At 48.5% G+C, this 23,809-nt stretch overlaps 10 protein-coding genes and 1 non-coding gene across 11 annotated transcripts; 4 read left to right on the top strand and 7 right to left on the bottom strand.

Annotated features, from left to right (window-relative positions):
• Nucleotides 1-402: 402 nt before the first annotated feature.
• On the bottom strand, nucleotides 403-1,967 carry F4812DRAFT_399543 (MM3350-like domain-containing protein). Its single transcript, XM_047932197.1, has one exon. It carries the CDS (start codon nucleotides 1,587-1,589, stop codon nucleotides 648-650), a length of 942 nt encoding a protein of 313 aa, XP_047789822.1. The 5' UTR covers nucleotides 1,590-1,967; the 3' UTR covers nucleotides 403-647.
• On the bottom strand, nucleotides 1,968-4,178 carry F4812DRAFT_399542 (Oxysterol-binding protein). Its single transcript, XM_047932196.1, has 3 exons — nucleotides 3,674-4,178; nucleotides 3,290-3,609; nucleotides 1,968-3,211 (listed from the first exon to the last, which is right to left on the bottom strand). The coding sequence occupies exons 1-3, from the start codon at nucleotides 3,731-3,733 to the stop codon at nucleotides 2,347-2,349; spliced, it is 1,245 nt and encodes a 414-aa protein (XP_047789821.1). The 5' UTR covers nucleotides 3,734-4,178; the 3' UTR covers nucleotides 1,968-2,346.
• A 90-nt stretch (nucleotides 4,179-4,268) lies between these two features.
• F4812DRAFT_429820 (glycosyltransferase family 31 protein) lies at nucleotides 4,269-6,949 on the bottom strand. Its single transcript, XM_047934304.1, has 2 exons — nucleotides 5,699-6,949; nucleotides 4,269-5,645 (listed from the first exon to the last, which is right to left on the bottom strand). Exons 1-2 carry the CDS (start codon nucleotides 6,275-6,277, stop codon nucleotides 4,833-4,835), a joined length of 1,392 nt encoding a protein of 463 aa, XP_047789820.1. The 5' UTR covers nucleotides 6,278-6,949; the 3' UTR covers nucleotides 4,269-4,832.
• Nucleotides 6,950-8,002: 1,053 nt separating this feature from the next.
• Nucleotides 8,003-9,792, top strand: F4812DRAFT_399474 (cytochrome P450). Its single transcript, XM_047932195.1, has 2 exons — nucleotides 8,003-8,527; nucleotides 8,585-9,792. Exons 1-2 carry the CDS (start codon nucleotides 8,115-8,117, stop codon nucleotides 9,573-9,575), a joined length of 1,404 nt encoding a protein of 467 aa, XP_047789819.1. The 5' UTR covers nucleotides 8,003-8,114; the 3' UTR covers nucleotides 9,576-9,792.
• F4812DRAFT_429807 (uncharacterized protein) lies at nucleotides 9,723-10,493 on the bottom strand. Its single transcript, XM_047934303.1, has one exon. The coding sequence runs from the start codon at nucleotides 10,305-10,307 to the stop codon at nucleotides 9,939-9,941; it is 369 nt and encodes a 122-aa protein (XP_047789818.1). The 5' UTR covers nucleotides 10,308-10,493; the 3' UTR covers nucleotides 9,723-9,938.
• Nucleotides 10,494-11,156: 663 nt separating this feature from the next.
• Nucleotides 11,157-12,552, bottom strand: F4812DRAFT_459608 (uncharacterized protein; the record flags this gene model as incomplete). The annotated part of the gene is made up of 4 exons (XM_047937580.1): nucleotides 11,157-11,405; nucleotides 11,454-11,875; nucleotides 11,932-11,998; nucleotides 12,049-12,552. 4 exons carry the CDS (start codon nucleotides 12,550-12,552, stop codon nucleotides 11,157-11,159), a joined length of 1,242 nt encoding a protein of 413 aa, XP_047789817.1.
• A 747-nt stretch (nucleotides 12,553-13,299) lies between these two features.
• F4812DRAFT_459607 (uncharacterized protein) lies at nucleotides 13,300-14,062 on the top strand (the record flags this gene model as incomplete). The annotated part of the gene is made up of 2 exons (XM_047937579.1): nucleotides 13,300-13,413; nucleotides 13,478-14,062. 2 exons carry the CDS (start codon nucleotides 13,300-13,302, stop codon nucleotides 14,060-14,062), a joined length of 699 nt encoding a protein of 232 aa, XP_047789816.1.
• Nucleotides 14,063-15,215: 1,153 nt separating this feature from the next.
• Nucleotides 15,216-15,903, top strand: F4812DRAFT_399428 (uncharacterized protein). Its single transcript, XM_047932194.1, has 2 exons — nucleotides 15,216-15,257; nucleotides 15,522-15,903. Exon 2 carries the CDS (start codon nucleotides 15,588-15,590, stop codon nucleotides 15,840-15,842), a length of 255 nt encoding a protein of 84 aa, XP_047789815.1. The 5' UTR covers nucleotides 15,216-15,257; nucleotides 15,522-15,587; the 3' UTR covers nucleotides 15,843-15,903.
• A 1,722-nt stretch (nucleotides 15,904-17,625) lies between these two features.
• On the bottom strand, nucleotides 17,626-17,697 carry F4812DRAFT_t90. The gene has a single exon. It is a non-coding gene; the product is annotated as a tRNA-Ala (tRNA).
• Nucleotides 17,698-18,111: 414 nt separating this feature from the next.
• F4812DRAFT_429802 (NAD(P)-binding protein) lies at nucleotides 18,112-20,208 on the top strand. The gene has a single exon (XM_047934302.1). It carries the CDS (start codon nucleotides 18,288-18,290, stop codon nucleotides 19,950-19,952), a length of 1,665 nt encoding a protein of 554 aa, XP_047789814.1. The 5' UTR covers nucleotides 18,112-18,287; the 3' UTR covers nucleotides 19,953-20,208.
• F4812DRAFT_399375 (uncharacterized protein) lies at nucleotides 20,177-22,808 on the bottom strand. Its single transcript, XM_047932193.1, has 3 exons — nucleotides 21,893-22,808; nucleotides 21,819-21,834; nucleotides 20,177-21,762 (listed from the first exon to the last, which is right to left on the bottom strand). The coding sequence occupies exons 1-3, from the start codon at nucleotides 22,435-22,437 to the stop codon at nucleotides 20,401-20,403; spliced, it is 1,923 nt and encodes a 640-aa protein (XP_047789813.1). The 5' UTR covers nucleotides 22,438-22,808; the 3' UTR covers nucleotides 20,177-20,400.
• Nucleotides 22,809-23,809: the final 1,001 nt, after the last annotated feature.

The raw sequence follows: 23,809 nt of genomic DNA, 5'->3' as shown, positions 1-23,809 counted from the left end.
TCCCACCCCCCCCCCCCCCCCCCCCCCCCCCCCCCCCCCCCCCCCCCCCCCCCCCCCCCCCCCCCCCCCCCCCCCCCCACTCGAGACAGAAAAGCGAGCTATCTCATTGGTCAACAGCACATCCATCTTCTCCCATACAAGGTAAATAATAGTGCCACTGAGTAAAAGCTATCTGCGGGAAGATCGTCTGTGGCCCCCGGGATACATGAACATCAGCAGGAACGGAAACGATACGATCACGACTAGAACTCCCTAACCGCTCCCGCGAGACATTGTCGTCCATATGAGAGGTGGATCGTATCATACTACATCGACACTATGTTATATTAGAGGTACCTTAGGTATGTATGTAGGATATCCTCATCCTTTATAAATTATGGGTAGGTACTTTATGGAGAAAAATATGAAGCACATTAGTAATTAATCAAGCTAGGTTAGATACGTCTTATATGTATCTAAGGTAGGTAAATCAAATCAACTTTTCCCATCGCCCATCGCCCATCGCCAACTCCCATAAACCGTACATGTTACAAAATAGGTTCGGACCCCACGGAACTTATTAGAGGTAGGTAAGTACTAGTCTAAAAGCCAAATCCCGACCGTTCCATCCATCCCTCCATACACTGTCTAGGTCAAAGGAACCTTACCTAGACCAAGTAATTAACATCCACCTCTCCTTCCTCATCCTCATCCTCCCCCTCCCCCTCCCCCTCCTCCTGCTGCTGCTGCTGTTCCCGTCTCAGCCGATCAAAGTTCTTCAGTATCTTCATCCCCGCAAGCACCTGGTTAACCCCCTCGCGGTGCCACTCGTCGACCCTCGCCCCCGCCAGCCCGCGCGCGCTCCCGTTGCTGCACATCTTCTCGAACCAGCGCCGCAGGTACCGCTGCTCCGCGTCCGGCCGCCCCGCGCCGTACGCCTCCTTCAGCTTCTCCCACCCGAAGGACCCGCCCGCGTCCTCGGCCGCCGGGTGGCCCGTGCCGCCGACGCACACGAAGTGATTCGTCGTGACGGCGTTAGCGTTAGCGTTAGCGTCGGCGGAGGCATTGTTGTTGCCGCCGCCGTCGTCCTCGACGTGCGTCCCCAGAAGCGCCATCTCGTGCTCCCACCCGTCCCCGAAGTCGTAGCTGTACACCATCTCGTACCCCGCGTACGCGGGGTCCTCGAAGAACTGCCGCAGCTTGAACCGGTTGGCCTTCTTCTCCGTCGGATTTGGCGGCTGCGGGAACCCCGGCATGTTGGGCTCGAAGTCTAGGGGCTCTTCGTCCGGGTCGACGACGCGGAGCGGCGGGGCCGGTGGGAGATCAGCTTCGGCTTCAGCAGCAGGGGGAGGGGGGAGGGGGTGGCTCGGTTGTTGCTGGAGCCTAGGATGGAGCGGGAGTGGTGGGCGCGGGCGCGGGCGGGAAGCCTCGAACTCGAAACAGTGAGTAGTCGCCCAGCCGAAAGCGATTTGTAGGGCCTTGTGGAGTTGGTAGAAGGTAGCCTCCGCAGGACAGGAGAGAGTGCGGGAGATGGGTGGGTTTGTGATTTCCCTGGGTAACAGGTCGAACTTCACGATGTAATTCGGCTGGAGGGTTCGCGTGGTAGCCATGATGCTAATAAGTTACTAGATTACCATTCGTCCAGTTCAATTAGGTAGGTGGGTAGGTAGGCTATAGTTAGTTGTTGGTATTTTCCGAGGCCACTTTCTCAACATAGACCTACCCACGCCGGTCAAGCAGGTTCATATAAGGTATTTCTCGACTCGCAGTTGGCGCCTCGAGAGTTCCGTTCCCGTGCGCGAACGGGGAATATACTAGAATACTACTAATTAGCAGACAACATGGATTAGCCTGGTTGGCCCGAGTTTAATTCACTGGCCGAGACCAAAACACTACCTTCTTCAAAACCACATAGGAGGTACTGTATGTACTGCTGTATGTATTGTAGTAGATCTGCTGAAGATTGACGTATGTCTTAATTATTGGCTAATTCCATTTGCCGTTACCTACCGCGTTCCCCGTAGAAAGCAATGCTTTGTGCGACCTGACTACTCACTTTCCTACCATCTCACTACCATTTGTTGTTTTTCTTGGTGGTTCTGAAACCCAATCTCGCATGGGATAGGTATCTAGATCATGCCAACAAACAGTAAGAACGAGCGATTTGCTTTACTATACGGTGTGTTTTACTACATTATTCCTTGCCCGTTTGTTAGCCAGTAAAGCCAGGTGACCTCCTAATCTCCTTGTTCGCGTCTCTCGTTAGCGATATTACTTAGTAGTTCTCTACCTACATATATAAGTACCGGACGCCACGTCTATGCAATTATTTCAAACACTGTTGCAGGTGGGCTTGCTGACGGGAAATTACTGACCCAGAAGCTCCTGAGCTATTTGGATCCTCTCTTCTTCCGTCAACTCGTGGCTGTTGGCCTTCTCCGCCTTGGCCTCGTCAAATCGCCAAAGACCTCCTGTCTTGTCCGCGTCGCCATTGGGGGTTAACCCAACACTGGGACCCAACGCTTCAAGAGTCGCATCCGGCTCGGTGACGGCAGTAAAATATCTCCGCTGCCACTCCCGACCTTCTGATTGCTCCTTTTTCCGCATTGCTCGCTGCGCCTGCTCGATCTTGGTCTTCTCCTTGCCGACATAATCCATATCCCCTTTAGCAATGCCCATTGCGACATTAGCCCATGCGCGCCGAGACTCTAGCGGGTGCTGCTTCTCGAGAGGCGCAACAATGAGCTCTGACGTGGGGATGTCGGCAGGATCCCAATTTCCAATCAGAGTCTTGGATGAGTTGTACTTCACCGGGCCGGAATAAATCTCGAATGCTTTCGTCCATTGGCCGGAGCAGCTATATAGCACTTCTTTTTCCTTGCCCGTTGGGTATAGAGTAGCCGTAAACGAGTTCTTCTTGCCACTTATCCACCCCTTACCGCTATAGTCTATCTTAGCAGTGAACCCAGTCGAGGACGTGATGTAAGATGCGCTGTCGAGCTCAATAAAAGGGGCGCCAAAAATTAAGCCTTCGACGTGAAGGGATGGTAGCGTGATCAAGTAGGTATCTTTCTCCCCTGGCTTGGAGGGGTCTGGAACCGTCAATACCGCATGTCCTATCTGTTTGATATTGATCGTCTTGGAGAAGCTGGCCTTCTGCGCATTGTATCCCTGGAGATGTACTCCGGACGGTTTGTTGATAATACTATACGCCGTTGCTGGCGGGTGGTGGCTAAGTCGTGGTGTTAGCTAAGAGGTATTTACATGTATTGCTTCTTGGTACCGCTGAGATCAACTGCGCCGAACTTACTTCACCTGTTCACTAATCAACTCGGTTGTCCCTGCTTCATCTTCCCACTTCCCTAGGAAGAGTTCGCCCAAAAAGGGATTGAGGGGCTTCTTTTCGTTGCCATATTGCTCGCTACGACTTGCGTATTGCTGCTTAAGGGTAGTCAAGAACCACTTAAGCACTAGCAAAGCCCTCTTTGCGGGATCGGGCTCCTTTGCTGGCGCTGCGAAGATGCTGGGATGTTCAGCCCAGTAGGAGCTGAACTCGGTGAGACTCGTAGAGGAAAGGATGAAGGGCGGGGCTGTAAGAGAGGAGAGATCGCCGTTGAAAGACGCGATAGACTGTGTCGCAAAGTGGTCAGCATGGAGTAAAGAACTAGAGTGAGATCGGATTCTTTTGACTGACCTTGAGGAACGCAGTCCAAGTAGAGCCAGTGGCCTGAGGGTTCGGTGTAACTTCTGACATGGTTGTGATATGCTGCGCGATTCGGCGGAGACCCTCCGGATTTCCAAAAAAAAAAAAAAAATGCGATGAAGCTGCTTTCGAGTAACGCGAAGGAAGATGAGCGACCTGACGGGATGATGAAGTATGGGTGGGGGATAACTGAGCTCCACAAACGATCTAAGGCTAAAAAAAAGGGGGCGGAAAAGTTGGGTTAATTCTTTATCCCTGATAAAAATTAATTACCTAGGATACTAGAGCTACTAGGAAGTATATAAATAGAGGTACGTATTAATAATGTATAAGGGAATCTACGAGGCGTCTTATTTTTTGGAAGATGCGGAAATAGCTCTTATGGCCGTGTGATAATCCAAAAACGGATTGTTTTTCTTTCAGCCGTGTAAAAGCAGAGAGTTGGAGGTGTAGAGCTGAGTAATATAATTAATAGATAATTTTAATGAATTTGAAGAGAAACGGGTAGGGGTATCATTCTAAAGGGTTGACGTCAAAAAAATTAAAGTTCTGCACACGTCATTGACCCTGGTATGGTACCTCGACGTAATCCCTGCTCATATGCGCGGATTGATTGGATCTAGCATAGACTTAAATCGCGTGCCAACTTTTGAACCCTCTCTCACCGTGCTGCGCTATATCGCTAAAGTACAGACACGTACATAATGCACGGGTGGGTACATAATGTACCTAGAAAAATGCTTTCTATTTTACGCGTAAACTCCACTAGCCTTGCAGCGTAACATCACATATGTGTTGTACATCATACCTATACAGGAGGTATGATCTGTTGGGTCCAACCAGATATTCCCATCATATTGCTCGTAGTCTCTACTCACAACCACTAATTTTCATATCCAACGAACATGGAGGGGCACAACAGCCGAAATCCAATTAGGATTAGAATGCTTCATTAAAAATTACATTCCGTCCCGGGTATCATTCCAACCAAGCCAGGTGCCCCGTTCCCCTCTACGAAGTCTATATATATAAACGCCGCCCGTCCAACCAGTGCATCTCTGCTGAATGAAACAGCTGATCCAATACCATACAGACCAGTATATATATAGAACGGAATACCAGACACTATTAAAGAGACAAAAACAGGGGCCTACGCTGGGCCATGACATGAGTTTTCCAGCTTCTGGCCTAGCTGACCATTGATACCAGAAAACCGACCCTCGCTAACATCTCCGAGGATGGCCCATCGCGCAATGTGACATTTTTGGCTCCTTGGATCGAACGTCCAAGCCAAACATTCGTTCGGTCGGTCATGGCAGATTTTGACGCAAGCATCGACTTCCGCGACCTTTTCCACGGTTTTGCTGTACTCATCTAGTCGCCCGACGTAGTCCACATTAGATCGAATCGGTTCGGCAATAAATGAAGCAAAACTCGGGGCGCCGTAGATTTTCCCCAGCTGTCTCCAAAATACGGGTTCTGTCATGTTCTTGAACGTCTCTCCTACATGCACCATGGCATTGTCGTGGCCGAGACCGTGGAAAGAAACTAGGGGCAGACAGAATCTGTCGATCCACATCCGCGTCATCGACGGGGACTCGCCGTTAAATAGGCGTCGGTATGTTTCGTCAAGGTAGATGCCGATCTTCATGAATGTTGTAGAAAGTAATTTATCGCCCCAAATTGCCGTAGCCGATTCCTCGTGGCCCTCAGCAACGACCTCCGGGTGTTCGTCGTATAGCTTTTTCAGAGCAGCGCCGGACATAACTACAGATGATCCGCCATGCGGGAAACGACCCTTGTAGTCGCCCACGGGATTTCCGATAAACTGCGGTTTGGAGTAGTCCAAATGCCCTAGGAGTAAAGCCAAGGATGATTTGATGATATATGTGTCGTCGTCCAGCATCACATACCACTTCTTCTTCGGCATGGTGCGCCAGATATATTCAAGACTGGGAAGAAACTAAACCACATGTTAGCAAATATAAGATAGAATATAGCTGAGATGTCTCCAACCTTCATCGCATCGAGTTCCCATCCCATATCCTTGCCTATTGTATCGGCCAACATCCATTCTTCGCCATCAACAGCTTCGGCAAGGGTGATATATTTCAGCACGCGCTGTTGCTGTTCTTGTCCGCCTAGAGCACCTCGTTCTAAGTTCCACCCAATGATGTCGATGACTGGCACTTCTTTCCCATTATCCAACGTGTAATTTTTCTGATTCGGGAACAACGGAAAATCCTGGACGACGATAGTATCTGCATTTAGGGACTCGCTACTCAATGCTTTCAGCGCCGCTGGTACCCGTCCCCTCGTTCCAAACCCAGTCTTGATTACTATGCCGATATCATTAACGGGGTCGATAGGATACGGTTGCGGCTTGTACAACCAGGAATCGCTCGGGAGGGTATTTTGGTAGTAATCTTGCATAACATTATGTTGGAATCGGAAGAAGGATCTTGGCGGGCTATCGTATGGTGTTAAATTATAGAGAATCAATAGGAATGCTAAGAGACCCAGGCCGATTTTATGGGAGCGAGACAAGCGTGTGAAGCAAGCACGGATCGATCTTCGTTCAACGATTCCCATCATGAGGGCCGCTGTTGTTGGTTATTGCTGTTGATTACGTCTGTGCGACCGAAACCAGCAGCCAAACGAATGTTGGCTAATGAAATTGGCAACATGCGTATAAGAAGAACGAGCGTACGAAACGATTGTGGGTTAGGATATTGGTTCTCGCAGACAAGTTCGATATCAAATGGAAAGAAGTTGGCGAAGTTAAAAGAAAAGGGGGGTTACAGGTCTCTAATATTGACTCCCCAATACGAGATACAAAAAGAAAAAAAAATTGAGATGTGAGAGCTTTTTTTTTTAGAAAGTTTCAAGATGCAGGCGTCCAGAGGTAAAAGAAGTACTGAGCCTCTCAGTATGCGGGTATGCGGGGGGTTAGGAGGTTTAGTGACGTCCCGGTTAAGCGAATTCTAGGCTTGCTTTCATCCAGATGGGAAATGATGAACGCTATTGCGGGAACGGAGTGCTAAAAGTTGGCCAACCAAGCGATAATCAATGCAGTCGTGTCCCACTAAAGAACATGAAAAAAACCTGGCGTCGTATGCACAACAGCCGAGGACCCATCGCAGGTGCCATAAGTACCTAACCTATGAAATGTCCTGCCCAACTTGCTAAGGGAAGATTACGCGTTCCCAAAAGGCTTGTCAGGGGTACAAATTGAATGCAACGAGGTACTTGACCCTGTCAGTATATTTTATGTAAGTAGCAAACTATTATGCATTTAGCGGTTATTTGCGCTAGTCATGATCTTACATCCTCTCTCTACGAAGTAACTACTTCTATCTTGTTGATTATAAAAAACAGCCTAACGTCGGAAAATATTAATTACAATATTGGTTTAATTGTTTAAATCACCTTCAAGCATTCTCTGTTTGTCTTTATTACAGGAGATGCAAATGCTTTAGTGCTACAATCTACGTAAGTCTTCAATTGCGAACCTACCATTAAGTATAGTGTATTATTGATTTGGATCTTTAGTAGGGCCATTTGTAAGACTTCTGTCTTCCAATCTTTTTAAAGCTTTCGCTTATTAAGGTATTCACGTAGGTAAATAAGACACTATTACAGAATCCTATCCAGCATACGTCTATTATATATGGCTCTAATTGGTGAGGCGATTCCATAGTGTTTAATAATTGTATAGACTCTTGATTGAAGTCTAGGCTAACAACAACAATAATTGGGTGCCTAGGTGGATTCTTCGACTAGGGTGTAGAATCGTTTATTTTCAAAGGCCATTATCAGATTGGTGGCACTAATTATGGGCTAGGTATTACTTGAGTCTAGGGCTTACCTATTAATAATCAACTTCAACTCAATGTCACCTTATGAGCCCAGAGACTTATAAACCTCTAGGTCTATCTCTTCAACTATCTCTTTCAACTTACCGCATGTTAAGTCGAAGACGACATGTTGCAATTTCCGGGGCCTTCGGGCCCTCACATCACATCGCTCATAATCAAGAGTGTCGGATACTTCGCACTAGCTAGCCTCCTATTCTTCCTTTTCCGTTTGTATCAAGTCCGGATGATGTTCCGACGAGTTCAGAAGCAGCATGGTATTGTGAGTAACTCATTTATAACATGTTCAGACACAAGAGGGTTCCAAAGCTGCCATCAACTCCCCCCAGAGTCAGAACGTCACATATAAATTATATCTCTAACAAATCACCCACACTTTCCTACAATCGGTACTGACGATCCATAGCCGATGATGCCCCATTCGTTTCTCTTCGGCCACCTTGTGACGCTTGCCAAGATCACTATAAAACGGTTAATTAAACACAACATTTTATTGCATAAGACTACGGCAACTAAGACCTGATAGGAAAATCCCACGAGACGGTCATGGCCATTGGATGTTTCGATATGTCAAACTAGAATATCCCGAGATCGCAGGTCAGGGTCTCGTTTACATGGACGTGTGGCCGATTGGTTACCCGATAATCGCTGTCTACAATCCCAACATGATGGCACAATTCATCCAAGAGAACAGTCTCCCTAAATACTGGGCTATGCCACAAGTCGAATTCAAGTATTTCACCGGAGGCGAAGACCTAGTGAATCTGGACGGCCCGGAATGGAAGAAAGCTCGAAGCATGTTTAATCCTGGCTTCTCGGCTAAGAATCTCTTGTCTCTTGTCCCTGATATGATGGAAGAAGTATTAGTCTTCCGGGAACGGCTAAGGAAAGCTGCCGCTTCCGCGGAAGTTATTAAGCTGACGAATTATACGACGGACCTGACTGTCGACATAGTCGGACGCGCTGTGTTGTAAGTTTAAGCAACATGGTTCTATTTTCCAACACCAAATACTAAGTACAAAAATAGGGGCACGCGTCTGCAAACACAGGTTGGACCAAATCGCTTGATGCAATTGATAAAATCTCAGTTGAAGTTGATCTATTTTGAGCTTGACCTTCCCAAGCAGCTGAACCCTCTTCTTCCTCTGAAAAACTGGGTATACAATCGCATGATCAAGAAGGAACTGGCCCCGTATATTCTCAACGCCGCCCAGAACTACGAGAAAATTGTGGGGCCTAAGACTATTGTGACTCTCGCCTTGAAAGAGTACGTCAACGAGGTACAAAATCATAATGCAAGAGGAAACATCCCGTCCGAGTTCGTCGAACGGGTCGTTAAACACATCAAGATCTTCATGTTCGCCGGGCACGACACCACTGCTACAGTTCTTGCGTACATATACTACATGCTTAGCAAACATCCGACTGAAGCCGCCAAGCTACGTGCCGAACACGACGAAGTGCTAGGTCCCGACCCAACCGCTGCTGCTGGTTTGATTAGAGCAGATCCTAACTTGCTGAATAAGTTGCCGTTCACTATGGCTGTTCTCAAAGAAACCCTCCGTCTCTTCCCTCCCGTGGGCGGCAGCATCCGTCAATCGCCGCCGGGACACTTCCTCACACATCCCGAAACCGGGGTCCGCTACCCCACACACGGGTTCATGTTACATTCCTCCGCGTCGACGGTGTTGCGCGACGCAGACTACTGGCCCGACCCGGACGACTTTGTTCCGGACCGGTTCATGACGCGCGACGAGAGCGATCCCTGGCACCCGGTCAAGAACGCATGGCGACCATTCGAAATGGGGCCCCGAAATTGCATCGGCCAGGAATTGGTTTTCACGGAGGTGCGACTGATCCTCGCGCTGACGGTACGCGAGTTCGACGTCGAGGAAGCATATCCGGCGGATGCACCGTCGTGGATGGGCTTAAAGGGCTACCAAGTTGCTAACACAGAAGCTATTTCTACAGCTCACCCCAAGAGCGGCCTTCCTGTGAAGGTCAAGGCTAGGAAATAGGGAGATTAAACCAGTACATACTTTGTGACATAGAATGGGCTAGAGTAGCCATATAATCCTGTGGTGTTGTTCATATATGTAAGGTATACATACCTAAAGAGATTGGTCATATGATGGCATTTACAAATCACTTCAGATACTACTACTATCGTCATAAATAGAATTCAAGAACTGAGATACGACCCCTATTACAAACTTCGACGTAGTGACGAAGAATATCTAAGTATGGGAGGCATCTGTAAATGAATGTAGGTACTCTTCAATCGCTGCTCACAAACACTAGATTTCTATTGTCTGAATATATCCCCCATGTACATACACATCAAGGCCATAGACCAAAGGCGGCACATACAGCATTTTATATTACACCAACAACAACAACACATTATTTAACACCTCCAGTATCCCATACTGTCCGTGCTCAGCTCCATACCTCCACTGCCACTCCTTACCAGCCCCTTCCTGCCGGCAATACGCAACGAAACAAATCGTCTCGGGCCCCGCACCACACTCCAACTCAACACTAGTCCCCACACCCCTCCAAACGAAGCTGCTCAGCGACATCGCCATCAAGCCCAAACACGCGACTCCCAACCTCGTCCTCCTCCAGCCCTTCCCAGAACCGCACCTGCCGCGCCCCCACGTGGCACTGCGGCCACCCTGACCCCCCAGGCTATCCACCTCGCCCATGAGCACGTCAAAACCAGCCGGGAACCTGAGCCCGGGATCCATCTTTCGCAGCTCGGCCTCTATACCGCGTTTGTATCCCTTGCGCAGTCTCTCGAAAACCCCTCCATTATTTTGCTAGTTGCGTTAATGTCCTTTGTTTCCCATTTGTCAGGTAGTGCCCGTGCTGGATACCATATACAGAGAGAGAGAGGGCTAGTATGCAGCATATTGTAAATGATCGAGTAACGCCTGGCCTGCTCACCTCCTTCGAGGGAGACAGCTGTCCTTTATATAGACGGTAGACCCATGTAGTATCCACATATCTTAGGTACCTCATACATATCCCTGACATCCTTGCTCTCAGCAAAACTCGAACAGCACCTCGATCCAAACTATGTTGCCGGTCTCCTAACCCCCAGTTTAAAACTTGATAGACAAATGGTAGTCGAACCAGTACTGACAGGGACACCGGTTCTTCCTGGTCTCGGATAAAGAGCCAAGGAAGGGTTCTTGTTATTTGTGTATAGTTGGGGCACTTATAATGCTTCCATTGATTTACTTCGTTATACTATGAAGCGGATAATATGTTCTTAGGCACATCTTTCAAACTTACAAGTAACCTACTTGATGGCCGTACGATGGTTGTTATTTGGATTGTGATATAGCTAGACTGTAATCGCGATTATAAGCTTTCATTGGTACAAGATATATAAACCCTCGGGTTTATGTTGCCAGTTTCTGGCGTGTCTGGCCATTTACATTACATGCTGAGAGGACAGATCGGAAATAAGACGCCGATGGCTACGAATTGATATCAAATCTCCTCAACCTTGCCCTCTGCCAGTTCGAGTCATCCCGTAACTCTTAAAGTACCAGGTGGCCGTTTCGTTATAGTTTTCCATTCTACCTCCCTTAACGATTTTTTATCATATTTCCTCCATTCATTATACTATCATCGTTTGACAGATCTCCTTCCTCGGTAGTGTTCACACCAAGCTCGCCGCTAGCGGACACAGAGCTAGCCGTGGCTTCTGTTTCGGTTTCTTCTTCGGCTTTGCCTTTAGCCTTGGCCCTGGCCCTAGCCTTAGCTCTAGCCTTTGACTTGGCCTTTTTCTTGGCTCTCGAATTGGATTGATCCATATTACGTTCAAGTCGTCCCCCCTACTTCTTCTCAGTCGAGTTCATGATGTTTATTACCTCGTCAATTACGGGATGCAGGTCCTCGCCAACCTCTGTTTTTATTTCCGAGAGTCGGCGCTTCCAAAAGCACCATCGCTCGAGACTATAGTGATTCGCGCCGGAATATAACGGCCCGCTAAGGTATAAACGACTCTTTTCTGGCCCTTCCGAGTGGTCTGAGTGAGTATGGAGTAGAGAGTCGATGAAGAGACGAAGGGGACTCCGTAAAATCCACTCAATCGCAACTCGTACTCTAGTGTTTGGTGTCGGCAAGTCGCCACCGGGGGATAGAGGTGATTCCAGACCATCTCGAAGTTCCCAGACCGGATATGGCCCCCATCCCTCTTTATGACTGGCATCGAGCCTCGCCACAAACGAGTTCAAGTTTAGCCATTGTGATTCAGTAAACTCGTCTGCGGGTTTGTCATCCTCGCCATGGTCAGTAGTTGGTGCTACCAGAAAGGTTAGAAACACATTTCAATAGAAGAGATAGCACAAAGGTACTTACAGCGGTTCCAGCATTCCCTCACCGCCATAGTAAAGCCAGGGAGGTCCTTCCATACTTTATTATCCGGCTGGACTAAGTTAATTGGTGGTCATAAATAGAAATCTAAGTTAGCCATACCTTATTACTCCTTCCTATGGTTTCCAGGATGAGCACACTGTAGACAAGAACATCTTGCTGGGGACTGCAGGGCGGAACTTCGCTCGCTATGTTGAGAAGGCCATCCCAGAATGACCACACAAAATCATCCGGGCCTAACCCTAACTTGTTGGAAGATGGAAGCTTGACTAATCTATCAACGAAATTCTCAGCTTTATCTCTCAGGCTGGTCGGAGGCGGCGATCCCGGCTCGAACTCTAGAAGTTCCAGAATATAAGAGCAAGTCTCTCCCACGAATTGGCGCCCGTGTTTGAGGTGTTGAAAATCTACTTCATATGTTCCCGCCAAATCGGTGGAGATTCTGATGAAGAGAAATTTAGAGGTACAGAAAATAAATGAGGAGTTGTTCTTGATGAGAGAAGTTTTGGGAAATGGGTGGTCCTTTTGTAGTGATTTATATGACAGTGTTAGCTTGGTCAATGTAGAAGATGGAGAGTGGGGCAAGATCTTTATTGTGGGGTGCATGCAAGGATGTAACTCAAAGAATTAGGTAGAGCTGAGAAATTTGGGTAGGTGCGTTACGTTAGGTACTTAGGTACATACAATTAAATAGAAAGGGTCCACTCCTTGTGCATGCGTACCTGCATCAGGTCACTAAGATAGTAGGTACCTTTAAAGATATCGAACTTGGGGAAACTACACTTGAGTCACAATAATTTAGGAAAGTGGGATATTGTTCAGTTATTTGTTATTTGTTATTTGTACCTTCTAACTTGTTTGAGATAAGATCAATAGCTTTAGGTAAGTATCTCTTATTATTGGGTCGTTAGATTTTGTATATGCAAACAAGTGCAGTAGCACCTCAAGTACCATATCGAAATGCTCCTTCCTTTTACTAAGGTTGCTACGGCGAGAGCAGGTACCTATGTATCTACGCCTGAGGAAGAATTAGATCAATTGAGAATATGCTATATAGGTACCTAACATACCTACCTAGGAGGTTCTTAATTATATTTTTTATCCTCTCCCGTAGCATCCTTTCCGCATGAAGCTCACTTCAGACCATTGCTTTCTTCTTAAGTTACGTTCCGACCTAGGTATGTTACATCTCCCATCAATCATCAATTACTATTATGGTGTTACTACTATGGTATAAGAATCCACACCAGCGGGTAAAAGTGGAACAGATCTGCCTTTGCGATGATCCCTGTCCAGGCCAATGTAGGCTAATGCAGGCTGTTTCTATTTTTAGCTTAGGATCTTGCGCTAGCCATGGATGGTGGTAGCAAGAACAACGGGAAGGGCAAGCAGAAGAAGAGACCGCCCCCCCATCAATACCGCCATTGCGGCCAAGGTCAAGAACGAAGATGGACCTGTTACAGGGGAGTCGGTGGTAAGTTAATAATCACTTGCAATTCCAACTTAAAATATCCCTAACACCCAGTTTCAGTATTCATGTACCGAATTGGATAGTGACGACCCAAACCACTATTTGATCGCAACTGAAGTACGCCGCCAGGCTCAGGAAGCACCGGAGGAGCAAGCAGATGATCCGACATCTCGGACCAGGAAAACAAAGTATCCCCAGACATTCAAGAATAAAGAGGAACTTCAGGGCCTACAAAGTAAAGAAAAAGGGAAGGAATACCCCGTAGTTCCTGGAAGAGGTCAGAACTGGGACCAGATGTCCAAGGGAAGATCCGGACCAGGACGGGTCATTTTCAATCCTGATCCTGAGACCCGCAACCAGTTTGACATGCTGTACCACTCTAGCAAGACGCCCGGGAAAAACTGCCAAGACTTCAAGTTCGCAAACTACAAGTCATTCAAACCTTCAAGCAAGAGGAAGGAAGATGCAAGCCAGGCTTTCCCAAGTAAGCAGGATTCAAATAATCAACGCTCAAGCGAGACAATGTCAAGCAAGAAAAAATCCAGCAAAAATTCGAGCAAGGATGATTCCAGCTTAGAAAATTCCAGTTCGGAAGACTCAAGCTCGGATGATTCAAGCGACGAAGATGCAAAGTCTTCGGATTAAAAGGCCTCAAAGGCCTCTTCTTTGGTAATTCCATCTATTTTCCAACATTCATCATTTGTATTGAATTTTCAGCTAACAAAATCTTCCTAGCAGAACAGCTGAAAGCCCCGACGTTGGTTTCGTCGTTGGCATTAGCATTCTCCACGTAGAAGAGGATCTGCATAGCTTGCCCGAGACAAGCAGTCTTTTGGCATTCTGGCGAATACCCATTTTTTTTTGGTTCGCAAGCAGAATACGCGATAACTGACCCTACATGAAGCACATGTGGAGGTGAATCTGGCATTGAGAAAACTAAGTGTTTTACGAAGGTGGTGGCCTACTAGTTAATTATATTGGTTCGGAAGATATCTCAGAGGCTTATATGAGGTACATATATGCTTCCTCGGATAACCTTTCGTGCCATAGGCACGTTCTAGAGGAGGCCTAGCAGAGAAATTGACACCCGACGTGAAATACACTAGCAGTTGCGCAGCCTGGTCCTTATTTAAATGTGATTTTTATCAGGTTATGCCCGGTGATGGATGTCGTATACAACGTGAGTGTCAGGGGCTAGTATTCAGTCTACTATAGAGATTTAGTAACGCATAGCTTTCTAACCTGCCTCGAAGGAATTGGCTACTCTTTATATAGACGATAGACCCCTCTAGTATCCACATATCCCTCATACCTGTCAATAACTATCCGATGGCTGTTGCCGATCAGTTAGGCCTTTTAAAATGGCTACGAAGATACACTGACTCAAAGCCAAAGACGGTTAATAGTAGTTAAAGATAGTTTGTATATATATTAGTTATAAGATGCTATCCATCGGAATACAATTATTCCATAGGGCTGCACCATAAGTTCGCCTAACCAGCTACCTCTACCGCCAAATTCGGCAAAGAGGTTAGCAATCGGATATGATAGGTTCGCCTTCGAGCTAGTTGAGCAGCCTAGTCCCCAGACTTAAACTACCCTACCTAATGTAGCTAAACGAGTGCCGATCTTGATATCACGAAAAGACACAAACAACTCTACGAAATATTTATCTGCAAGCTTGAGCATTCGTTAGCTAGGGCGTAGGGCCATAGCGTTATTTTGCATACCGCTGGTCTTACCGCTCGTCCTATCGCTCAATGCAATCCATGTCACTTGAGGGGAGTTGGGCTTGGGGTTAAGAGGACTTAATTCAACTACCCTGGGGAACTAGGTATAGGTACGGTATATTCCCGTTTCTAGTATCCCGTCTAGAGCGGTTCGATTCTATCCATGATCGCGAGTATATTCGTGGGTTCGAGATCACGGATATAAAATCTAGCGAAGATCTTCTCCAACTTCGTTTCTTTTCTCACCACCACCACCACTACGACTAGCCAATCTCTCACATCCGTTCCATTCGTTTATATCGGATCAACCAGCCACTCGCTCTACACGAGACAACAACAGTCTCAACCGCTCACTCACTCACTCACTCATTAAGACTTTTAAAGTACCTAATCTTAATTTTTAATTCCGACGACGACAACAACAACAACCCCCCGTCAAAATGAGGTTCACCAGCGTCATCTCCATCGTCGCCGCCCTCTGCGGCCTCGCGGCAGCTGCCCCCACGTCGATAACCCGGCCCGATGGCGTCTGCCCCTACGGCGGCAACTGGGACTACTGCGACTGGGACGGCCTGTACGTCGTCTGCGTCAACGGCAACCCGACCAGGTACACCTGCGACGGCCGCGGCTGCCAGCCCCTCTGCCCTGGCGACCAGCCTTGCACTCCCCGATGCAACAACGGCCGTCTGGCCTAGAGCCCATTAATCATGCGGGTGAAGGCGTAGGAGTAGGGGAAGAAGGAAGAGGAGGGTGAGGAGCTAGAGAAGGGAGAAGCGAGGATAGGGGTCGACAGGGGGTGTAAGAGTTATCTCCGAGTTTAATTCTGTCGAACTGTCTTTGGACATGGATATGCAAACATTCCTCCCCATGATTTACAAGTCCTCAGAATTTCCCCCGGTGCATCATCGTGTTGAGTGGTTGAACCATTCTTTCTTCGTCTGTATATGTGTGATGAGCACAGACAAGATGGGAACATCATCCCAGGAATGTTGTATTGTCACCCGGCCGAGTTTTACCTCGTTCACCGGACCTAACTCTTAATTTCCCCTTCTTGTTCGTTTAACTACCAAGCCATTGATACTAGTACTTTCTGCATTGTTGGTTACTTTTTGCTATTTTTTCAATTCTACTTTTCGTCGAACACATCTGTTCTTTCTCTTCGTCGACGATGCCGTATTTAACGGAAATTAATCCATCAAGTTTCCGGCGGTAATGCGACGTGCAATAACACACCCGATATAGGGGGAAATTGCAGACCTAGGGTATCTTCATACATCAACATGAAGCAAGGGGGAAAGTTTCCCGTATCCTAACCTCACTCTTGTAGACATCAAAAGGCCGATACTCAAGGCACGTTGAGGCTTTAGCTTTTTGATGTCTGTCATTGGCTAGGTGCTTCTATGTGTTTTGAGCCAGGCAGTCCAGTCCGGGTCCGCCTCGCTTATACCCCATTTGTCGATCAGCATGAGTATAACACGGGCGATGGTCCAATCGTCAAGCCGCAACATTTCCGCGTCGACGCCTTCCCAAACTTTCAGCTGAGACATCAATATTTCGGCTCGACGGGCGGCGCACTCGCACGTCGCCGGCCGATGTACAGTAGCCTCATACACGGGCAGTCCCGCGGGGTCAAACTTCGCCATGCAACCCCAGGGGAGGAATTCGCTTCTTCGGAGATTCTTTCTATACGTCATTTTGCTGACTCTTCTGTCGGTCTCCGAAGCGAAAACGGTAGATAAAGTATCCGGGTAGATGAAGATGAGGACGAGATGGGTCACGTCTACTGTAGGCGTGTATGGTTATGTGAAGTGCTTACTTAGGAAGACTTGTAAAGCTTGCGGTTTTCTTGTTAGGTGATTAATCAGTCAACGCCTGTAAGCTTGTCGATATGACGGCAGAAACTTCTGCGGGAGCGGATGCATGGTGCCCTTATATAGTAAATAGCGAGACCAAGGGAATAATGCAGTTGTCGCGCAACGCGTAGGCTGTTCATATAAGCAACAAAGATGTACGCGGACAATGTGTGTATTTCCTAACATATTCTTTCTGCCTTACAATTTAAGAGTTCTTGATCATTTCAAGAATTAACTCAACAATAGTGTCGCCTAACAAGTCCTTATTAGACATGCCTCCTAGCCATCGTCTCCTAAACTACTCCTTCCTATAATCTCCTTATTCTCGAATAGCGACTATATAAAGCCGAACAAGCCCTAATGTGGCCTTTGGACGCAACCTGAGGCCCCTAACTAAACTCAGCGTTGCCTCACATATAGATGACAGAAGGAAAAAATAAATATAATATCCCTACCTCACCAAAACTACCTAGATGTACCGAAGCGTAAAAACATATTTTCCCATTCTCAGAAAATTGAGTTCGAAAAAGTAAAGGAATATCTCCTATAAAGTATTTCCTGAATTCTGGCATAACTAGCTTCAAAAAGATAGTGGAATAGAAAAAAAAAAAGTGGAAAAAAGGAATGGACGAGCAGGGAGTCGAACCCTGGACTTCTCGCATGCAAAGCGAGCACTCTACCACTGAGTTACACGCCCTCTTGTGGTTAATTGTTAAATTCTGGCGTTAGTCTGGCTTATATAGCTAATGCCAAGTCTACCTAATGATGTCACCCGGTGAATAACACATTGCTCAAACAAAGAAGCATTCACAGGCAACGTCGTAGTTCGTTAAATTCTCCTTTGTTCGCTTATAATTAGTAACAAATATGTTACCTACCTAGGTACTTAGCATCGCAAATTGACTCTATTTTTGGCCCTTCGGCGCCCTCTAGAGTCTATGCTGCTTCTATCAACGAATTGAAGATAGTGGGGTCGGGTGGGGACTGGGGGATTTGGCTCGGCCTATCAGACCTCTAGCAATTTGTTAGTAGCGCCCTCTTACTGGCCATCCTGTGCAGGTGGGGACATCGGGGGACCGTAGCAGCGTTAGCAGAAGGAAGGCCGGGTACAGGTACCTAACCTACTTCTTCTGCCGGACCGTATCCGGGGTTCCATATCTAATTCTCCATTTCTACCTAAATTCTTCACGCTGTCGACTCGAACATCCTAAGGTTAGATCTACTTAACTTTAGGTAGTATTCCCATACTACCCACATATCTACCTAGGTACCTATATATAACTCGCCATGGCTCCGCACAATGTCCAAGACGACGCGCCGTCAGAATTCAACAATAGCCCCCCGGCGAACGGAATCCGGCCGCCCACCCCGCCGCCTATGTCCGCGAGCCCGCCGCGCATCCTGATTATCGGAGCCGGGTCGCGGGGTCATACTTACAGCCGGTGCATCGCGGAATCCAGCAACGGCGTCGTAATATCCGTCTGCGAACCACACGCGTACAAGCGTCAGGAGTTCGTGCGCATGTATATCCGGCGCGACGGCAAGGAGCCCCCCGAGGGTTCGAGCTTCCACGGCTGGCGCGATTTCGTTCAATGGGAGATACGCCGGCGCGAGCGCGAAGCCGCGGGCGAGGAAGGTGTGCCCGAGGGCGTGGACGCCGCCTTCGTGTGCGTGCGCGACGAGATGCACCACGACGTCGTGCTCGCTCTCGCCCCGCTCGGCCTGCATATCATGTGCGAGAAGCCGCTCGCGGGGACCCTGGACCAGTGCATCGCTATGTACAACGCCCTAGCCCCCTCGCGCTCTCGCACAGTGTTCTCCGTCGGCCACGTGTTGCGGTACTCGCCGCACAACATGCTGCTCCGCAAGCTGCTGCTCGAGGATAGAGCGATCGGTGACATCCTGAGCGTCGTGCACACGGAGCCCGTCGGATACTGGCACTTCGCGCACTCGTACGTGCGCGGGAACTGGCGCAAGGAATCGACCACCGCGCCCTCCCTGCTCGCCAAGAGCTGCCACGACATGGACATCCTGCTGTGGCTCCTGTGCTCGCCGGCGCGTCCCGGCTCCGACGAGGAGTCGGAGCCCCCGCACATCCCCGCCGAAGTGTCGTCGATGGGGTCCCTGCAGTTCTTCCGCAAGAGCCGGAAACCCAAGGCCGCGGGCGACGCGACCAACTGCCTGCGGTGCCCCGCGGAGCCCGGGTGCCTCTACTCGAGCCGGCGCATCTACGAGGGCCCGCGGCACGCGGGGCTCGAGACGGGCAACCGCGGCTGGCCCGTCAGCATCGTGCTCCCGGACATCGAGAGCTTCGGCGGCGACGTCGAGCGCGCGCGGCCCGCGCTGCTGGCGCGCCTGGCCGAGGACTACGACGCGGGCACGCCGCAGGCGGAAGTCGACGCCAAGAACTGGTTCGGGAGGTGCGTGTTCGAGAGCGACAACGACGTGTGCGACGAGCAGGTCGTCACGATAAGATGGGACGACGACCCCCTGCCCTCGACAAGCGGTTCCGCCGCCGCCACAGATTCGGTAGGCAGCCGCGGGGCCAAGCAAGCGACGTTCCACATGGTCGCGCAGACAAAGCGGCAGTGCGAGCGGTTCACGAGCATCTACGGGACGCTGGGGGAAGTCAGCGCGGACTCGTACACGATCGCGGTGGAGGACTACGCGACGGGCGGGACGCGGAGGTACACGCCGAAGCTGGAGAGCGGGGGCCACGGCGGCGGCGACCACGGCATCGCCCGGCAGTTCGTGCTGGCGGTCGACCGCGTCAAGAACCACGGGTGGGAGGCCCCGCGCGCCCAGGCCGAGTTCATCGGCTGCAGCTTGGAGGAGATCGTGCGCAGCCACGCGATCGTGTTCGCGGCCGAGGACGCGCGCAAGGGGCGCAGACACGTGGATTTTAGGGAGTGGTGTGAGGAGAAGGGTATTGCTGCTATAGCAGCGTCTTAGTTAGGCACATGCTTTTTGCTCAACTTTGAAATTCTTTTCAGTTACCTGGCTTTTTAGCGGCACTTCGCTGGTATATGAGGTACCTACCTGTTAAGCATGGGGCTGAGCTCTTGATTATTTCTGGCGTTCGTTATTTAGTATCATGTTGGGGTCCATTGAATTGGGAATGAATATTTTATGGTATGATGGGATGAGCCTTCAAGTTTGTTGAATTATCGAAATTATGCACCCTTTACGTATGATGAATACAACGAACAGCACGCTTTTATTTGCTACCTATTTCATGTACCTAGTATAATAATGACCTGCTATAATACATCTTCGTCCTTGTCTCCTCGGACAAATTGAAGTGTGATGCCTTAACCTCAAATACATCAAATATGATTAGATCCCATTTACAACAAGACGAGTACTCCCGCTGAATCAGTAAAACCCCCGAGTCAAGACTTCATTGCGAAGTTGGAGTATTCGGCATTTCTACTAAACGACTTCGTAGTAGCGACTCCAGGTAATCCTTCAAGCTCTTCTCTCTTCGGCGTCGTACCATTGCTTCCTGGACTGTATCACCAGCTTCGCGGTGCCAGGATTCTAGCAACTGCATATTCTCAAATATTTGCGTATCACCAAAGCCACGTCCAGCTTCGGCGGCATCGATAGCCCTTTCTAAAGCGTATCGCGCCAGTGCGTGCCGCGGGTGATCTTTTACAGCAGAGCTATCTGTACCACACCGGCTTCTATGATATTGAGCAATGACACGCCAGGATACCCAACTCGTCCAATCGTACCGATCTGATATGTCAAGCCGAAGTGCAACACCGGCTAGTTTAACCGAACGCGCATCGAGGGGTCCTTTCTGCCAGACATACGCCGTCGGCTCGAGAAGCAACATGAGATCCGGTGAGTGTGACCTACCGTGAGAATCGAATATGGTCGATGACGAAGCTACTACTCTTTGGAGTGATGGAAGATTAGTCCTTTTCGAGTTGAATAGAATTAGGTCCCCTAGTAGGAACAAACTGATGGCTGGTACGACAGTTTGAGAGAAGTCATTCGTCTCGAGCAACATGTCCAATATGCTCTCCATGCAGCTAAAGATGAAATCCACACCAGTTTCCAGCGAATCATTACGAAAGACATCGTATATCGCAGTAAATAGTCGGTAGAAGGTACTCGATGTCCCCAATACAGCTTCTGCATATCCTGCTAGATATCTCCATAATTCCTTGGCAAGCCCATAATCGGGAGATATTACACTGGCTATTAGCAAGTCGAATAGTCCAAGTGCAGAGGGTGTCTTGATAAGCAAGTGTAACGAGCTGAAGGCGCGCTGGCTAAGCACAGCACCAAGGGGGTTATGGTTCCTCGAGAAGAACCAGCAAGCCCTACTGAAGTCCCTAGTAGCCTCGCATAGTTCGCCGTCGAAGTAAAGGTTGAAGTCTTTCTCAAAGGATACAGGCGATTCTAACGAGTCACTCCAGCTTAAAGTCAGATCCTTAAAACATGAAACAAGGATTTCTTGGGCATGGAGATGAGATGGTAAAGTCATATGCTGAGGTTCAACGGGTGGAGGTGTGAGTGCCCGCAGGTATTCGGGTAAGTCAACATCAACATCAACATCAGCGGCGGGTGTAACCAGTTCAAGGCTTGAGATTCCCTTTCGCTTCATGTATGTTTCAATGTCAACCGACCTTCCGTGGCGACGAAAAGTAGTAGGCTTGCCCACAGCCCCGCGCTCACGTTGCAATCGCAGCATCATGGCCACGTCCCTCTTCTTATTGTTCTTAACAAACCCCCATTGTGCAAACTTAGCCTATGCACGGTTAACTTCGCTTTCCACGGTATATCCGGTGAGTTCTTTCTCATTACCTTGTACATCCGGGGACTATAAAAATATTAGCATTAGGTAGGACTCTTGCGGTTCGCGAAATACTTGTACTCACGTAGCTTTAAACCCCTTAGCTTGCATTATATCCATCAATTCATTTAATGGTTTGTTTTCTTCGATATAAAGTTCATGTATCTCTTCCTTGTATAGTTCCCATATCTCCGGTTGAAGTTGGTGGCGTGTTGGAGTTTTACTGTGTTGTACCGGTTCCACCGGGCGAACAGCGAGTGCCAAAGGATTTGGGGAATAAATTTCATCTTGGCTTGCATATTCTTCCTCGTGTTTAGTTGTAGCCGAGCTTCTATATGGTAATGAGGAGCCTGGTGTGTAGCGGCTAGCAATTGTATTTGGTCGATCTACCCCTGTAATGTTCGGCTCCGAAGGAGTTAGAGAAAACCCGATCGTTCCGTCGTACTGAGCTAAGCTAGCACTGGAGTCTGGGCTCTCGATCTTCACGTTATAACCTGGAGAGGAATCATCGATAGAAACTCCATCGTGATCGGCGCCCTCCACAGTTTGGCGCGGTTCATCTTGGTTCGCCGTGCGTTTCACATCCGGCCCCGCAGATTGGTGTTGAATAGCTGGCCTCATGTGATACATCAACGCGGGAGATACTTGGACAATCGACAAGCACTTGGTAAGGAAGCTACATATCCCGCGCCACGTTTCGGGCTTAAGCTGACCCAGTGTATTTTAAAGAAGGGACGGTCAGTTATGCTGGCAGAAGCTCAAGAGGAGGAATATCAAGCCAATAAATGAGAGAAAGTTGATGCTGTCTCCGTGGGGGTTAAAACGGGAGCCCAGATGGCCGAGCGAGGCAAACGCTTGGCAAAAAAGCACGTTAACTGAGCCCGCTCTAGCGTTGTCGTAACTTGTAAGATATCCTAGCAGTCTATGATTAGTTATACAGTAAGTATAGTTAGATAGAAATAGTATGAAGAAGATAAGGACCAGGTACTTGGTCGGAATCCGGTTGTATCGTGTTGTCCGAGTGATTATCCTAAGTTAGGCAAGGCTAGTTGCTGCAAGGGATAGCGCAACAAGGACAAACGGGCTGAAAGGGGGGTCTGAAAGAAGCCAAAATTGATCCGAGCGCTGCCCTGTCGGTACTCGTGCTACACGTGTATTTCTCCAATATAAAGCTAGCGAGCGACGGGTTATGGAGACTGACTGGGGGCCAAGATGCGATGGCAGGATACTATGTAAATAGTGCTCACCGCTCACCCACGTGCTTTTCGACTCCGACAGAGTTATTGCGATACTATAATAGTTCAGCTGAAACGTCTAATCTGACCGATGTGACGCATCTTTTCGAAGCTGAACCGGTTCCCTTAATCCTGCGATGCGGATGGCGCACGATACGATATGCTTGTACGCACGACATTTTGATGTATCTTCAGCCGCATCCAAACTTAAGTGTCGATCTCTAGTTGAGCTCGTCGCCTTATGTAACCCTTATAGCTGTAAACGTCGAATGAAAGGGGATCCACGTTCCTGTTAAGGCAGGCAAATCCCACATGACGGCCTGGTTTAAGGGTGTACAGATATATACGTAGTAATAAGATGTTACATCATTCGTTGTAATTGTTGAAGTTGGGAGAATGAGGGCTTCATATTATAGGTATTAGAGGTAGGTAGGTTAGGTAGTTGCCTAACGGTTAGGTAAGTTGTATTAGTCGTTTTAACTGTTACTAATATATTAGGTACAGGTACCTAGATACCTAATTCCTTAAGCTAATAATAGGGTACCTGATAAGGCTGACTTGCCATGTGCCCTCTCCCCCTTTCCTCCTCCACCATCAGTAGGTACCTCATGTGGCATGCATCATACATATGGCATACCTGTAGTGTAATACGTACATGCAGGTTTTCCATAGCTTACTAGGTACCTACCTACATAGCGTATGATCAAAAAAAATGACACGGTAAATATCAAATATTACAAGCTCCGTTTATTAATATTATATCAACT

This window comes from Daldinia caldariorum (assembly GCF_022478825.1).
Source record: "Daldinia caldariorum strain CBS 122874 unplaced genomic scaffold F4812scaffold_9, whole genome shotgun sequence".
Lineage (NCBI taxonomy): Eukaryota > Fungi > Ascomycota > Sordariomycetes > Xylariales > Hypoxylaceae > Daldinia > Daldinia caldariorum.
Note: the sequence above shows the minus strand (reverse complement) of the source record. Positions and strands in the feature narration are given on the sequence as shown.